We start from the raw sequence: 15,758 nt of genomic DNA, 5'->3' as shown, positions 1-15,758 counted from the left end.
GTGTCACTTTCCAACTTTTGCTCCACGTTCTCCTTTTGGCTGATAAATTTTTAAATGATTTCTAGGCTTTGAACTTTGGTGAAACATGTGAGTAGCTCCAGGCTTTGGTGAAACGTGTGAGTAGCTTCAGCAGTTCTGGAAATAGGCCTTCATCTCATACTTGTCATGGCAAAGTAAATGTTGGGTTTTGCTGTAGCAAGCAGCTGTTTTTTCAGGTTCATTTTCCAGCAGCCTCTAAGCGAGTTCAGAACATTCATGCTGGAAAATCTAATATTCTGTGTAACTACGATGTCATTGTCACACTGAGCAACTCACAGATTGTATTCAAGAAATGACTGCAGCTTGGAACTGCTGAATGACATAATGACTCCATATCCAGCATAGCAGCCATTTAAAATTTATTTTCAAAGTCTGGCTCACTCATCCAGAAGCTTGTTAATGAAAACATGGGATGCCACAGGAAGGTCTGCATTCATTTGAAGTGCTTGATTCTGCTTACCAGTAGAGAAAGGGTAGCGCAGGTGGGAAGAATTCCCCCTTCTGACGCTTACTGGTCTTTTAAGACTGTTTGAGACAATTGTGGTGCCTTCTGGTGGTCTTCCTCATAAATACCAGCCTTCCCTCAGTTACATCTTCCGTGTTAACCAAGGCAGTGTACAGTGTGATAAGCCAAGTTAGTACCCTGAGTGGGACAGTCACACTGTCCCTTTGTTTTTCTGCTGGTCATGCTCTTCCTGAAGGTGGTTCCTGCAGGGCTGGCTTGAGGTTTTAAGAGTTCTTGACTGGCTGCTTGGCTTTTGATTTTGGGTTTGTTTTGCTTATTTGTTTTTGAGACAGAGTTCTGGGGTTTGGGGTTTTGTGTTTTTTTTCCTGTTTTTCTATTCTTTTTTATTTCCATTTTTTCCTTTAACACAGAGTGGTTGGCAAGATGCGTAGGTGATTCTGCCGTTTGGACGAGGCTGTATCAATATGCTAAACCTCCTTCAGTCTTACGCAGAATGACTGAAGATGTTTGTGAAAATAAACTATTTTTTCGGGGTGGTCGTGTTTGCATCCAAAGATGCAAATTTCATTTCATGTTTTGAAGCAAAAGAGAGACACAAAAGATAAGGATTCTGGAAGTCCTCGCTTTTCACGTCTGGATCTGTTGCTAGGGAATTGTTATGGCACCACAATTGGAAAATAATTAACTAGAAGTGTAAATAGAGCAGAATTTCTGAGAAATGGAGAGGGAAGCTGCCTTTAAATAGAAACTCATTCATGTCTTTCTGTTATTTGTTCCCGTTTCTATTTAATGTTCAGTCGACAAGATGAAGAAAGGGCGGTGGGCGCTGCAGGCTGCTCTTGGCTGAGGGACGGGGCTCTTTTATGACCATATTCCATTTTTGCCTTAATTTGAATTGGTATTCCTCTGCATGTGTCATTTGAGATGATTGGATGGGGGGATTGAATGTGTGAATCTGATAGCAAGCTTTTGCTGTCACCAGTTTTCTGTGCTGATGTCGGCAGCAGCTGCAGTGCATTCGAATAGCACATAGTAGAACTGAGCACTGTTCTGCTAAGGCTGTGTTTGCTGTCTTTTCAGTGTATTTTTGAACATCGGTTGGGAGTAAATTTGTGTGGATACACACTAAGATAAACAATCTAATAAATGCTGTTTTGTTTTCCTTCCACAAATAGTGACTTATTTTCCTAGTAGAACACATTCTAGCATTTACCTGGGAGGGGATCCCTGTCCAGCCAGGTGGTAGAAGAAATCAGGTGGTGTCCCTAGCTGCTGACTGTTGATATGCTTTTGTGTAACCATACCTAAGCGTAGGATGTTTGTAATAGAGAGGCTTTGTCTATCTCAAAAGAAAAACCAATTCTTCCACTTTATCCCCAGCGGTTTGAACACTCAGCCAAACTGAGGCGAAAGATCACTACGTATGTCTCATTTCCACTGGAGCTGGACATGACACCATTCATGGCTTCCAGGTATGTAGCAGGTTTAAATCCCCCAAAGGTCTGGATGGAACCTTACCAGTTCCATACAGGTACATCGTGAAGCATCCTTGAGTCGAGCTGATAAAGCAATATGTATAATGGTACTTCCACTGTAAGCTTCTTGAAGTGTATATCTTTCCTAACGTAATTTTAGATAAACTGTTGAGTTTTGTGCATCAGAAAGGACTTAATAGTTCAGCCTTTTTTTCTTTAATTAACGTGCATTAAATTTGTAGATTCAGATTCTTTGTTGCTTCAGACTTTTGAGTTCTGTGCTCTGGTCCCCATGACCTGAGAGCCCACCTAGCAGTCATCTCATGTCACAGCTGGGTGCTCTGCAGTCTAGATGCAACCCAGTGCCCAGACGGACATCTCTGAGGCTATAGAAACCTTTCCTTTCTGTTCCTGTGCACGTGCAGATCTGGTTTGGTTGGTTGGTTTGTACCTTCAACTTTTTTTTTTAAGAAGGCTTCAAGAAAAGCACATGGTTCAGGTTGAAACGGGTGTTTCTAGTTGGTATTTAAGCAAACAGGAAGGCTTCTCCCACCTCCCAAGTTTGGGAGAGACATCATGTTTATATTGAACAAAACTGTAAAGTTTTTCCTTCCATAAGGAAGAAATTTAATCAGCTCAACTGACGAGTATTTATCAGGTATTCCCTTCAAATATACAAGACTACATTCAGATTCAATTTGAATCCGAAGCAATGCAGGAAGCCCCAAAACATGACATCTCTGAACACAATATCTATTTGATACTGAAATATTCGTAGTAATTTCAGACTCCTTCCCTGAAGTAAAATAGATTCTCCTTCTAGGAGAGAAAGGAGAGCCCTGAAGCTCTGTTAAATACTGTTACATTAAGAATATATGGTTTGTTCCAGTACATTCTGGAGATTTGGAGACTTTTCTGTTCCTCTGTGGTGAATTCTCTATGGATAGAACAGGATCTGCTGATGAAAGTTATCAAACATAATGGAATATAGAGGGGATAATCAGGAGGCATAGCTCAGTAATCTGAATTTCATCGCCTATGAAATCAACGGCATAATCCTATTGCTGCTGTCAAAACACAAAATGAATTTACAAGTCAGAGCCAGGATGATTGACCCATCAGAGGATAAGGGATTGAGGTAATTAGATATTTTAGCAGGTCTAAAATACAAATTGTTTCCTAACCTTTTTTAAAGCTTTTTGGATAGGACATTTGACGTAAACAGATCTGTATTTGCAGCACCAAAGCCTTGACTGGCAGGAGAAATGGTGCTTCCTATGTAGTAGTGTTGCTGCAGGAACAAATAAAGCATCTTTAGCATCCTAATCAGCATCCCTTCTCTGCTGCTAAGCAGCACTGTGCTTTTGAATTAGGACCTGAATTGAGCAAACGGTCTGTGTCGTGTAAAACCTATTTCCTGGGTTTGGGAAGCCACTGCTTTAAGTGACTGAATTTTTGTGTGTGTGTTGCAGTAAAGAGAGCAGAATGAACGGGCAGTACCAGCAGCCGACGGATAGTCTAAACAATGATAATAAGTAAGTGGTACATTCCATGACTCCTACTGTGAAGGGTGTAGTTGGCTTCTAGAAGGAGATGCACAGCCTGCTGCATATCCTGCAGCACAGAGTGCGTCACCGTGTTTGACAGCACAGTAAGTCTGAAGTGTTGCAAAATAAAGCTTGGTTTGCCATGATTGCATTCCCTTTCCTGGGTTTGTGGCAGCTAATTTACTGATCTGAAGATGGTAGCCCCAGTAATTAATTGATCTGTGGACAAAATCAGCAGTTACCGTTCTGATACCCAAAGGGGGTTGTGTTGCTTTTAAATGTTCCTATTTCTGCTGCAATAAGGAAAACAAGTCCCAGAGGGCTGAAAGTAAGCTCTGATGAGTTCAGTAATCAGGTGTGGATTCTAGTCAGAGTCACAAAGTGGCTGGTACAGGACTTGCTAAAGAATTTAGAGGAGAGTAATTGAAACCAATAGACTTAATTATATGGAAAAAGAGACGCTGAGACAAACTGTTTTAAAATCAGTTTGCCGGGTCAGTCGCTGCAGTCATGTGCTAATGTTGTGTGTTTAAATTCCTCAATGAATTCCTCAGATTTCATTTGACACTGAAAGTTTCATAAAGAAACGGGAACCGTGCAGTAGATTTTAACAAAAACCAACAGCAAACTGGGTCTCATCACAGCTGTCACAGAAGCAGACACCAATCACGTGTGCTCCAAGTGATCCTAAAGGGACTGACCCATCTGATTCATGAAAGAAAACAGGACTGATCACTGTTGAGGACTGCATGTGATAGAGGTTTAAGAAGTTGTTAATGAAGAGGGAGATAAGTTGATTAGGTAACACCAGAGGTGCCTTGAGCTGCTCAGCATGCTGCATGCCAGTAAACTGCTGTGGCAATCGTAGAATCCTCCATGCAGGACGGGATGAAGGGCTCATCTCAGAAGGGGATGACTTGCAGACATCTGCAGCTCTGTGGGCACTCAGCTGGAGCAGGAGCCGAGCTGCAGCACTGCTGTCAAAAGAGCTCTGTAGATCTTGAAGATAAGTAGGACAGTATCAAGGGAGATTAGCGAGGTTATTTTACCATTGTGCAGCTGTGTTTGTATGTAGGTTGGAGGGACAGTACTGTAAGAAAGAGGTAAAGGGTGGAGAACGTTCCAGAAAGAGCCACAAGTATATTCATGGCAGGGAGCAAAATCTTAGAGCAGAGAAGTTCAAGGCAGCCTGGTCAGTGTGTCAGTACCTTTCTTTCAGACAGAGATGTCTGCTGGTTTTCAGGCTAGCAAACAAATGCACACGAACATCTAGAAGGTGGAAGTAGAGGCTGAATGCAATATAGTATCTAGTACTTCAAAATACGAAGAGACTTTCCAAACTAAGGATAATTAATCAGTATAGCAGTTTATCCCTGGATATGCTGAAGACTACCTCCTCTCCTACCCCTGGAATGTTTTTCTGGCTCTATTGAGTTAACTGGTTCAGAAGAGGGAAGTAGAAGGTGACTAAGGTAGCGATCCTCTGCAGGGATGCATCAACTTTCATGTATTTTAGAGGAAAAATCTTCAGTAGCTTACATTGGTGAAGCTGATGGCTGACATCAGGAGGGAATGCTGCAGTAGGAGCAGGGAGAAACACGTTCCCTTTCCCTGGGCAGGGTTGGCCTCTTCCCAGTTAACGTTAAGAGCTGGTGTTTTATTGATGGATCCTGTCCTTTACTGTTTCAGTTTGTATTTATGAACATGAGCTTTTGCCTCTTTAAAATGTCAGTTATTTTTGCCCTTTTGATCCACATATTGATCGACTCTTCTCTGTTCCAGGTATTCCTTGTTTGCAGTAGTTAATCACCAGGGAACCTTGGAGAGTGGGCACTATACCAGCTTCATCCGGCAGCACAAGGACCAGTGGTTCAAGTGTGATGATGCCATTATCACCAAGGCTAGCATTAAGGATGTACTAGACAGTGAAGGGTAAGTGAACTGTGTGCAGTTTGAGGTGCCACAGCGTAAGAAGGACATAAAACTATCAGAGAGCCCAAAGGAATCAGTCTCGATCCTTGTGGGTCCCTTCCAACTCAGGATATTCTGTCATCTGATGATCTGAGGGAATCCCTGGGGGTTGGGGCATATTTCAAGAATAAGGTTAACTTAGAAAGTGAAGTCTTCATTTTGGCATTTTCAGCCATGGGTTTGCTACAGGAAAGATGAGCCTCTTTAGCTTTTGTTTTAATTATTCATGGCGTTTATGTTAATTCCTGCAGGCACAGATGTTCAGCTTGCAGTTTTTTAGGCAGATTTTCCTATTTTCCTTTTCTGAACTTCAGTTGGGAAGAAAAAAAAAGGCTCCAGTGATATCCAAATTTTGCTTTGCTGAAATCATTCAGTGCTGACTTAACACTTTGAGGTCAGCAGAAGGGAGAAGTTTGTCTGTATTGAACAACGAGGGGCCAGCTTTGTCCTGGGATGGGCTGCGACTCTGGAGAGAGCTGCCATAGGCAGTGAGAAGAGGATCTACAACACAACCACTGCACATCTGGCTCATCGCGAGCTGGTTTGGTCTCTGATCTGTTTTCCCTGGTCCAGATGAGGGCTGATGCTGAGTAGGCCTGCACTGTGTGAGGGAAGCTCCATGGGACTGGACACAGAACTGTACTAATTGGAAAGGCCACAAATTGCTTTGAAGCATTTCAGCCGAGTTGTGTGCTGAGCCCGTCAGTGCCTCTTGTGCAAAATGAGCACAGAGATCAGCGTGCTGCCTGCTAGCATGCCTGCCCAAGGGCTAGATTCTGTTCTGTAGCAGTACATGTATAGTAATTAAGGACAGGAAGAATTCTGTCCTGCTAAAACACCAGATTTGAGTACAGATTGAGACATACGTGAGTCATGTTTGGTTGGGACACGTGCGTTTTCACCCACATGCCTGGCTCTTTCTGTTTGTCAGATAAATGGCAGACGGTTTGTGGTATTCTAATGTCTGATGCTCTGGTTATGGGAGTCTAAAGGAACAGCTGTACCTTGAAGCACCTCAGTTATATGTTGTGCTGTGATGTGTTAGATGGGTGAGCACAACACTGTCCCATCTTTCCAGAGCTTCCATGTTCTAAGCAGTGCACAGCACGAGGGTCTGACTGATGGGCAAGCGTTCCCTTTCCCGAGTCCCTGGTGGGATTGTCCCAGCTGCCTTCCCTCCTCCTGTGGGGAGCTGGCACATCCCTGGACCTGCTTCGATTTGAAAGGAATAACGACATGAATAGCTCTCATTTTTAACAGTTGTATCCATGGAAATGGTGATCTGTTACAATGTGTGGCACAAAGCTGAAACTGTACCTCTGCTTTCTTGCAGATATTTGCTGTTCTATCACAAGCAGTTCCTGGAGTATGAATAGCCTTATCCAGCAGCTTGTCAGATATAAACAAGGAAGAAAATAAGCAAGCCTTCTGAATCGACACACAAACCTACCTGAAATAAAAAGACCCATTAAAAAACAACTAGCACTGAGCTGTAACAGGACCTACTTGACACTGGCTCCAAGCCTGGCAGAGTGAGAAATGAACAATGTCCAACGTGTATGCGGTCCCGCAAGGACAGAAAGGGGGAAAAAGGAGGCTGCAGTCAGTCACTTATCAGAGGAAATACACAATGAAAGGAATGCTCTGGGTGGGGGAAATGGGAGCAGAGGAGTCCGGGCACTGGTACATCTCCTGTGTTCCTCCAAAACGTGTGTGGGAAGGCAAGGGGGTGTATTCTCATCTCCATAAAGCATCTTCTCCATTGGTGCTTCAGCTCCAACGACCAATCATATAACAGTTAAAATTAAAAAAAAAAAATTAAAAAAAAATTAAAAAAAAAAATTAAAAAAAAAAAAAATCCAAGCCCATTTTTTTATGCATCTGGATCTGAAAGCAGCCGAGTGGAGGAGGAGGGAATGACACAACTAAAGGACTTTGCGAGTATCTTTTTATTTGTGAATTTTAGTTATTAAATAAATACAGTATGAAACGATTAGGCTCTTTTTTTTACCCCCCCCCCCTCTTCCACCAACAAAAGAAATCCTGAATTGTGGAACTGAAGCTGCAGTACAGACAGGTTTCCAGGCATGTCTGCTCGCACAGGTAACGCTCAGTGCCCCCGGGCTGCTCACCCAGAGCATCAGCACGGATCCGGTCCTGGTTGAGCCTTTTTTGTTTTCATTTCTTTTCTATAAATAACTATTTTCTTAATATTTGTTTTTTTCCTTTTATTCCCTTTTTTTGTTGTTGTTGTTGTTGTTTTTTTCATGAGAATGAACTTCATAACTGCAACCATCAGTAAAAATGACTGAATTGCCGTGTTTATACTGTTCTTTTTAACGTTGTGGATGCTCGAATGTCACCGAATCTCCTGTTTTTTGTTGTTGCTGGGTTTGGTTGATGCGTTTTTGGTTCTGTTGGGTTTGGTTCTTTTTTTCCCCTCCCTTTTGCTTCCCAAAGGCGTTTATCTGTGTGATACTTGAAAGAACCTCCCTATTGACAAATGTACCATCTGTTGGAAACGGTTGCTGCTGGGGGGCAGCAGTGAGCGATAGATCTGCTGCTATTGAGCACTTCTGCAGTGCACCGACTGGGTTTTTAAGTAAACAACACGTTTTCCTGGTATTCGCTAGGCTGGTATTGGTTCCTTGTACCCTCCCACATGTGTTAACTCCTCGCCTGCTCTTCTCTTCGCAGCCTCCCTGTCCGTGCCCTTGGCTCACAGCAGCTGGTGCACCAGCTTGCTTTTGCTTTGTCACAAATGAGGTTTTGTTCCCTATTCTCTCCCCATTCAAAGCGGCTCGTTGGCCTTCCTGGATAGCAGCACTGACTGCTGGTGTGCTCTGTCTTGCTCCCGGGAGGCCGGGCTGCAGATTGAATTGCAGCCCGTGAGAGAAGCCATTCAGAACGGAGTTTAAAGGAGCAAAACCAGCATTGCTCTCTATTCCTTATGGAGCCCGGAGAGAGCTGCTTTGAGGGTTAGGCACTGCATGCATTGGTGTAAGGGCCCCACCAAAACAGCCCTGAGCCCTGTGCGTGTATCCGAGCAGCCAATGCTTGACTGGAGCGCAGTGCTTATCAACGTGGATGTGTTTCATCTTTTAGATCTGGTGCTCCAGAAATGGCTGTGGGTGTCTGACCTGCATGCGAGGGGTTGCAAGGCGGGCTGCAGAGCAGCGGGCATCGGAGGAGAATCGGTGAATCACTTTGTTTTTTGCAATGAGCGTCTGACAGAGAGAAGCTGCACAACAGGATGATGGAACTGCATCTGAACTGCGCACAGAGCTTTGCTTCGGCGACGGGTGGCTGCGACAGCTTGCATTGCAGGAGGGAAGAGAAAGCAGCCGCTCGTGGAAGCTCCCTGAATAGCAGCACCGCGAGCAGCCCGCGTGGGAGGCACCGCGGCTCCGATTGCTACGGCAGCGATGGCGTGTGCTGGTTTCGTAACCCGTCCCTCCTGTCGTCACGCTCGAAATAACGCTGGGTTGTGATCGGCTGCTGCAAGATGTAACGCGGCTGCTCTTGTCACCGGTGAAAAATGGCTGGAGCGATGCGATTGAATGGTGCAACCCGCGGAACGCGGCCGGGGGGGGCCTCCCTCCGTCCCTGAGCTGGGCACAGCACCGTGCAGATGCTCGGTGACGCTTCCTACCGCCTTTTAATAATGCAGCGAGCTTGCGGAGGGAGCCGAGCAGCAGCCCCTCGTTATTGCCATGGCTGCAGCCGCATCCCCGCCTGCTCCCGCTGCCGGACGAGCAGCGCCACCGCGCGGCTGTTCCTCGCTGCTGCCTTCCCTGCTGTGCTGGGTTCGCGGGGCAGCTTCCATCCGCCCTTTAGAGCCAGACAGCGCAGGGACAAGGGCAGCCATCGGAATCAGAACGATTTTCCTCCCCCCCCTCCTTCTCCCCCCACCTCTCCCAGCTGCTGAAAGCCCTGCACCGCCGCAGGTGGCTTTCAGTGGGAGATGTGGAGTGAGGGAGGTTTCAGGGCTCTGTTCTGGTTTCAGAAGAGCAGTTCTGTGTTCAATGCTTTTCTCTCTCCCCGAGTCTCTCCTTGCGTTGTTTTCTCCTGCTCGCAGCAGTAAATCAGCACAGGTTGCTGGGGAAGCAGCGTTTTCCTCAACAAAATGGAAGAGCAGCCGCTGCTCTACCAGCAGCACAACCCTCCTGGCTCTCCCAAACAGCCTTGGCCTCAGATACTGAGGAGCAGCCACGCAGCTCGTGCACAGGGCTTTTATTCCCTACAGAGCAGGGAGGTTTCTCTGCAGAGCTCCTTTAGGAGGATGCTGGCCATGCAGCGCGGTGCTGCTGGGCTGATCCCACATTGAGCTGCTGCTCACTGCTGCTCAATGCCCTTCCCGTGGCATTGGGGCTGAATGCTTTGTGCTCAGGTGCAGTTTTATACCCGCACAGAAAGCTCTCTCTGTTACAGCGAAGCGTCAGAAGAGATGATTGAAAGCAAAGACTGGCACTAACGCTGACGTGTTTCTCCTGCTCACCCAGCAGCGATGGCTCCGTGCAGCACAAAGGCAGCTGGAACGTGGCAGTCAGTATTTTCTCATTGCTCAGCTGCTGGAGGGGCAGCTCTTCGTGCTGGTGGTACCTAATGAAAACCAGAGCGAAAGCAGCGATGTGAGGAGCTCCTTCAGCCCCCATGGGATGCTCTGGCTCAGAGTCGGCGCCTGCAATTCCCAGTTGGTGCCAGAGTTTGACTGCCGGCCCCACTTTCAATGCCCATGGAGGGATGCTGCCAATGTGATGGCAACCCATTGATTTCTCCCAGTTCTCCAGCATCCAACTGCTCTGTCTAGGAGCCTGCGTATATTCTTACTGTGGATTTGACCAAGTTGCTCCCTGTTACCTTTGCTGATAACTGTATTTCTGTTTCCAGGTGGGGAGGCCACGTGCTCATCCATTCTCCTCCATCCCCCATCCAAAGCTCAGCAACCCCGTCATGGAGCCAACACGAGAGCACCAGGCTCTGGGTGGGAAGAGCAGCTCCCGTCTGAGCAAGCAAGAAAGCAGGATGCTGGGAAAGGCCTGGGAGAGTACAGGCAGGACCTGTCACTGCTGCTGAGTCATGGGATGCAGGCAGCTTTTCCTACATCTCACGGGGGCTGGAGCCCTCCTGGCTGCAGGGTGTCTGATGGGCGCTGCTGATGATGGTGGTGGGCGGCGGAGGATGTGAGTCAGCTCCCATGCAGTGGTGCGGTGCTTTCCCAGGGGTTTCAGTGCATTCTCAGGGGTTTCAATGCCTTCCTGGAGGTTTCGGTGCCTTCCCAGGGTTTTGGTGCCTTCCTGAGGGTTTCAGTGCCTGTGGGTGAAGGGTCCCACCTGGATGTTTCATGCCCTGTGGGACCCTGCGTGCCCCAGCAGCCCCACTGCAAGGGAGGGCCGTGCCTTGGGGCATCAGTCCCAAAGGAGAAAGAGGAAACGCTTCTCCCAAAGGAAATGGGCCGCACGCTGCCTGCAGGGATGGTGCAAAGCCTGAGCTTAGCAATCCTGCAGGAATGCAAAGATGCATCTGAGGACACCGGACTCACCCCGTGACTGGAGGTGAGGATGCCATGCCAGTGGTGTGTGCAACAGCCTGACGAGCCCCAGCATGAAGAAAGGTCACCTCCCTAAGTGCCAGCTCTGTCCCCTGACCTGCTGGGGTGCGCTGTGTGCATGGGGACTGTGGGACGTGGTCCCAGCCATGTTGAAACCCATCGGTGGGAACAGGTTAGCAGTGTGCATTGGGCTGCTTGGAGTCACGAGCAGGGCTGTTCTGTGCAACCAATGGAACTGCTTTGGGTGACCGAAGGAGCTGCTTGAGGCCATCAGCGGGGTTGCTCAGATGATCAGTGTGGTGATTCTGACTGACCACTGCAGCTGCTCCAGGCGTTTCTGGCTCATCCCTTGCATAGAGTCTCACCGCGTCATTGAGGATCCAACCGGCTTGACCCGAATGCCCCACCGCTTCCTCCTATTCCTTCTAATTACCTTTCTGAATCACCTGCATTAGGGCCATCCCCTCCAGCCACCTGCCCCCCACATGGCATAGCACTGGGCCGGGGGCACTGCCAGCTGCCCACCCCAGCTGTGCACCTTGAGCCCCCCCACGCTCCCAGCCCCACTGGGCTGCCCCGCTGCTCCCGCTCCTCCCCAGCCCCTTCGTGGTGCTGAGCACAGGGATGCTGACGCCGGCCCCACCCTGCCCCTGTGCGGGTTTTGGTTTCCCAACGTAGGAAGGAGCCCAAACCTGCGCCAAAACACCCACGGCGGTGTCCGACTCATCCTGCTTTTCCAGCGTCTCAGCTGGGAATAAAACAGCCCTCGTGCCGCCGGCAGCGCAGAGGTGCTGCGTGCTCACACGGTAAGGATGGAGCTGGGGCTCAGCGCCTCTCAGGACTGCGATGCGATGGGCTGGGAGCCGGGGTAGCTGTGGTGTGTGGGCACTTGCTTTGGTTCATCCATGGAACTGGAGGAACCAGGTTCTGCTGGAATTAGGAGCAGCTTCCGCACCTTCCAAGCCCGATGAATGGTGCAATCCCAGCACAGAAAGCAACTGGCTTCAGGGAGCAGCACGGAAGAGATGGTGAAGGGGGTCTGTGGCTGCGTTTAAAGATGCAGAATAGCAGTGCAGGGTCAGGAGGGGACTGCGAGCAAAAAGAAGGATACAAAACATGCTGGGGTGCAGGCAAAGAGGGAAGGAGCCTGCAATGGGAGCAGGGCTGGGAGCTCCCAGAGCTCACAAGTGATGGGTAGAAATGCTCCTAGGCAGAATGAGCTTCGTCTTCCTCTGGCATTGGTGGCAGCCTTTCTGCTGGCTTGGTACACACCAGGGCACAGCAGCTGGGAAGGAACTAAGTGGATTTTTTTCACTCTATCCTCATATGTGAAGCCAATTTCCAAGCCCAGAATAAAGCCTGGCTCCTGTTGTTGCATCCTGTGGCTCAGAATCCCTCCTGGCAGAATGGGGACTGTGGTGCTGGCACTGTCCCTGCTGAGCATGGCTCTCCTGTGCCCAGCCACCGCCACGCTGCGCATTGGTGCCTTCAACATCCAGTCATTCGGGGACAGCAAGATGTCTGATGAGAGCGTGGCGGGTGTCATCGTCAACGTGAGTACATCCAGTGCAGCGTGTGGGGATGGGCTGTGTGCAGGGACAGAGCTTAAGTACAGCCCCTGTGCTGGAGCTGCTTGTGGACATGGCTGTTGCTGGGACATTTTCCCAGTGCCAGAGCTGTCCCCAGCTTGATGGGAGGACCACGGGGTGAGCCCCTATGGGGACATCTGCCTTGGCATTGATGGGCTTGTATGACACTGTGGGGTGACCCAATGCTGGGACACACGCGGGTGGCCCCATCCCTGCTCAGCACACTGCCGGGCTTCCTCTCACCATCACCACTGCAGATCCTGCTCCGCTACGACGTGGTGCTGGTGCAGGAGGTGCGCGACTCCGACCTCAGCGCCGTCACCGAGCTCCTGGAGCGGCTCAACAGGTAGGAGCGGGGCTGGGGCTGAAGACACTGGGGTTAAAATGCTGGCACCGGGCAGGGAAAATGAAGCTGCTTGAGCAATAGAAGGCAAACAAAAGGAATTCTGTTGAAAGACGGTTTGTTTTCTGGAAGGGGAATTAAGAGGAAACTGTTGTAGCTTCGCAGAAGGAAATGGGAAGGAGCAGCTGAGGTGCCTGCTGGGTGCCATGCAGTGCATCATCCTGGGGGCACAGGGGTGCCAATGGGGCAAAACCCTTATGAAAGCTGAGAGGAACTACAACTCTGGCACATTGAATCTGAAAAACACAGCAGTACAGGGGACAGCTGAGGCTGGGGATGAAGGGTGCGTGGTGGGACCACACGGCTGGGGCTAAGTCTGGCCAGATGTAACAAATCAGCCCCAAAGCAGACGTGGAGTGCTGGAGGTGGCTGTGCAGTGAGGTACAGAGCTCTGAGCAGCTAAGGGTGCCACAGGGATGGGGGTCTTTGGTGGGACTCAGTGCTGAGTGAGGCTGTGGTGGAGATGGATGCTCCCAAGCAGGTATGCCCAGCCCGTGTCCTCACTCACCCCTTTGGTCCCCCCCAGCATCCCTGCAAAGCAAGCTGGCAGCAAGTGTGATGCCAGGCCCTGCAGGCCACCGATTAGCCTCATTTAGCTTAGATGCAAATGAAGATGGAGAGCATCCCTGAAGAGAAATGGTTGGCAGGGGTCAGACCTGCACCCTGCTGGTGTGTAGGGAGAATGAAGTCCACGGCTGGGCACGGGGGGTGGCTCAGGTCTGCTGTGCCCACGGAGCTGGCAGAGCTAAGGACAGCTCAGGGCTGTGCCAGCACCGTGCCAGCTGTGCCACCATCCTCCATTTGCATCCCTGCAGTGTGTCCTCATCCCCATACGACTACGAGATCAGCGGGCCCCTGGGACGGGACAACTACAAGGAGATGTACCTCTTCCTCTACAGGTAACGGGGTGGGCGCACTGCTGTCCTCTTTGGGGTGCCACAGGGGGGACACGGAGCTCCCTTGTCACTGGCTGGAGTTCTGGACACCAAAGCCATCCCAGCAGGGCTGAGCGAGGGGCCATGCTGAGCCTGGGGTCACTGTCCCCTCATCCCACAGAACAGACGTCGTGTCGGTGGTGGACACCTATCAGTACGAGGACCCACAGGACGTCTTCAGCCGGGAGCCATTCGTCCTCAGGGTGTCAGCACCCCACAGCAGTGAGCAGCGTGGGGCAGGGGGCAGCCCCTCCGTCTGAATGGGGATGGGGGACAGCAGGAGGCGGCCGCTGGGCTGTGGCTACATCAGTTCCTCTCCCCACAGAGGCGGAGGAGTTCGTGATGGTGCCCCTGCACTCGGCCCCGCATGATGCCGTGGCTGAGATCGATGCGCTCTATGATGTCTACCTGGCTGTGGTCAACAAGTGGGGGACAGATGTGAGTGCCACAGCAGCACCGTGCCTGCTCTGACCCCGTCTCCTTCTAGGGCAGGAAGGGATGGCTGCAGTGCTGCGCTCAGGGCCAGGCTCTGGGGGCGGACAGCTGGGAGCAGCTTTGCTGACAGCCCCACGTGGCCCTTTGTGCAGAACATCGTGTTCCTGGGGGACTTCAATGCTGACTGCAGCTATGTGAAGCAGAGTGACTGGGCCTCCATCCGCCTGCGCAGCAGCGACGTCTTCAAGTGGCTGATCCCCGACAGCGCCGACACCACCGTGGGGAAGTCAGACTGTGCCTACGACAGGTGGGTGCTGCCATGGAGGTGCCATGGAGGTGCCACAGGGCCCCACAGCGGCTGTGGTGAGGTGGGAGCAGTGCCCACTAGGTGCTGTTCCCATACAGGATTGTGGTGTGCGGATCCAAGCTGAAGCGGAGCATCGTGCCAAACTCAGCCACTGTGTACAATTTCCAGCGTGCTTTCCAGCTGGAGCAGGAGGAGGTGAGCAGGGATCATGAGCTGGGACTCGGGATGGCTGCTGTGCACGAAGCTGTTTGGAACAGCAGAGCTGCCCCAGGTGCAGCAAAGACAACCTGGCACCACGGGGCTGCCAACGTTGGGGATTATTTGGGACTAGGCAGCCTGGGCCCAGCCATGTGCCTGCTGCGCTGCTGAGCCTGCACAGCCACGGGGTGAAACAGCCTCAGCAGCAGCAGCCCCAGGTGGCTGCACAGCAGGGAAGGCATTCAGCCCTCACCTAAGGCACACAGCTGCCCCCTGCAGCCAGCCTACGTGGTGGGGGTCCATGGAACAACATGTGAGGGTGATTTGGGGTCATTGCCCATCCCTGTGGGGACAGAGGAGTTGAATGGGGAGTTTCTGAGGCTTTCGTGGGCAGGAATGAGCACGGCAGGGGCAGAACTCCATGACTCCCAGGCTGGGGACATCCCACCTACATCCAGCAGTCGGAAGGGTCCCACACAGTGATGACAGCCACCCCAAGGGCCCCAACAGTACTGGGAGGGGCACAGGGCTCACACAACCCCGCTGTTACACCTCGCTGCCTCCTGTCTTCCTGCAGGCCCTGGCAGTCAGCGACCATTACCCCGTGGAGGTGAAGCTGATGGCTTGAGTTCTTCCTGCTGCCACACACGACGACCCAGCTCCAGCTCCCACCATCCCCATGAAGGTGCACTCTGCAGCCCCAGCCATGAGCCCTGTGTCTGGGATGCTCCTGAGCCTGCTCTGGAGAAGGACTGCGACCACCTGTGCCCAGACCCCCACCCCACGGCTTGTGGCAGAGCCCTCCCAGCCCACCAGGAGCCAGGAAGCTCAAGCAGTGACTG

The 15,758-nt window shown here is 50.7% G+C and overlaps 2 protein-coding genes across 10 annotated transcripts in view; both read left to right on the top strand.

The window, feature by feature from the left end:
• Positions 1-7,489, top strand: part of USP22 (ubiquitin specific peptidase 22) — a 100,030-nt gene extending 92,541 nt beyond the window's left edge. For all 8 annotated transcript variants that reach the window (XM_072348826.1, XM_072348829.1, XM_072348830.1 and 5 more), the window contains 4 exons: positions 1,886-1,977; positions 3,453-3,515; positions 5,310-5,459; positions 6,832-7,489. In XM_072348826.1, coding sequence (XP_072204927.1) covers positions 1,886-1,977; positions 3,453-3,515; positions 5,310-5,459; positions 6,832-6,874 — 348 coding nt within the window. In that variant the 3' untranslated portion in view covers positions 6,875-7,489. The remainder of the gene's footprint in view (positions 1-1,885; positions 1,978-3,452; positions 3,516-5,309; positions 5,460-6,831) is intronic.
• A 27-nt stretch (positions 7,490-7,516) lies between these two features.
• DNASE1L2 (deoxyribonuclease 1 like 2) lies at positions 7,517-15,672 on the top strand. Of its 2 annotated transcripts, XM_072348832.1 has the most exons (10): positions 7,517-7,601; positions 10,389-11,855; positions 12,384-12,602; positions 12,896-12,984; positions 13,857-13,940; positions 14,098-14,198; positions 14,302-14,414; positions 14,564-14,718; positions 14,817-14,913; positions 15,494-15,672. In XM_072348832.1, exons 3-10 carry the CDS (start codon positions 12,456-12,458, stop codon positions 15,542-15,544), a joined length of 837 nt encoding a protein of 278 aa, XP_072204933.1. In that variant the 5' UTR covers positions 7,517-7,601; positions 10,389-11,855; positions 12,384-12,455; the 3' UTR covers positions 15,545-15,672. The 2 variants fall into 2 exon arrangements, with proteins under 2 accessions (XP_072204933.1, XP_072204932.1); XM_072348831.1 differs by having other exon boundaries at positions 10,389-12,602.
• The last annotated feature ends 86 nt before the right edge of the window (positions 15,673-15,758 follow it).

The sequence above is a fragment of the Excalfactoria chinensis genome, chromosome 14 (assembly GCF_039878825.1).
Source record: "Excalfactoria chinensis isolate bCotChi1 chromosome 14, bCotChi1.hap2, whole genome shotgun sequence".
In the NCBI taxonomy this organism is placed as follows: Eukaryota; Metazoa; Chordata; class Aves; order Galliformes; family Phasianidae; genus Excalfactoria; species Excalfactoria chinensis.
Note: the sequence above shows the minus strand (reverse complement) of the source record. Positions and strands in the feature narration are given on the sequence as shown.

Excerpts from the sequence above, each read along its gene's own strand:
- DNASE1L2 (XM_072348831.1), top strand. The coding sequence starts at position 12,240 with ATGGGTAGAAATGCTCCTAGGCAGAATGAGCTTCGTCTTCCTCTGGCA. Across the intron at positions 13,941-14,097 it reads ATGTACCTCTTCCTCTACAG|AACAGACGTCGTGTCGGTGG; the intron begins GTAACGGGGTGG and ends CTCATCCCACAG. Across the intron at positions 14,415-14,563 it reads TCAACAAGTGGGGGACAGAT|AACATCGTGTTCCTGGGGGA; the intron begins GTGAGTGCCACA and ends CCCTTTGTGCAG.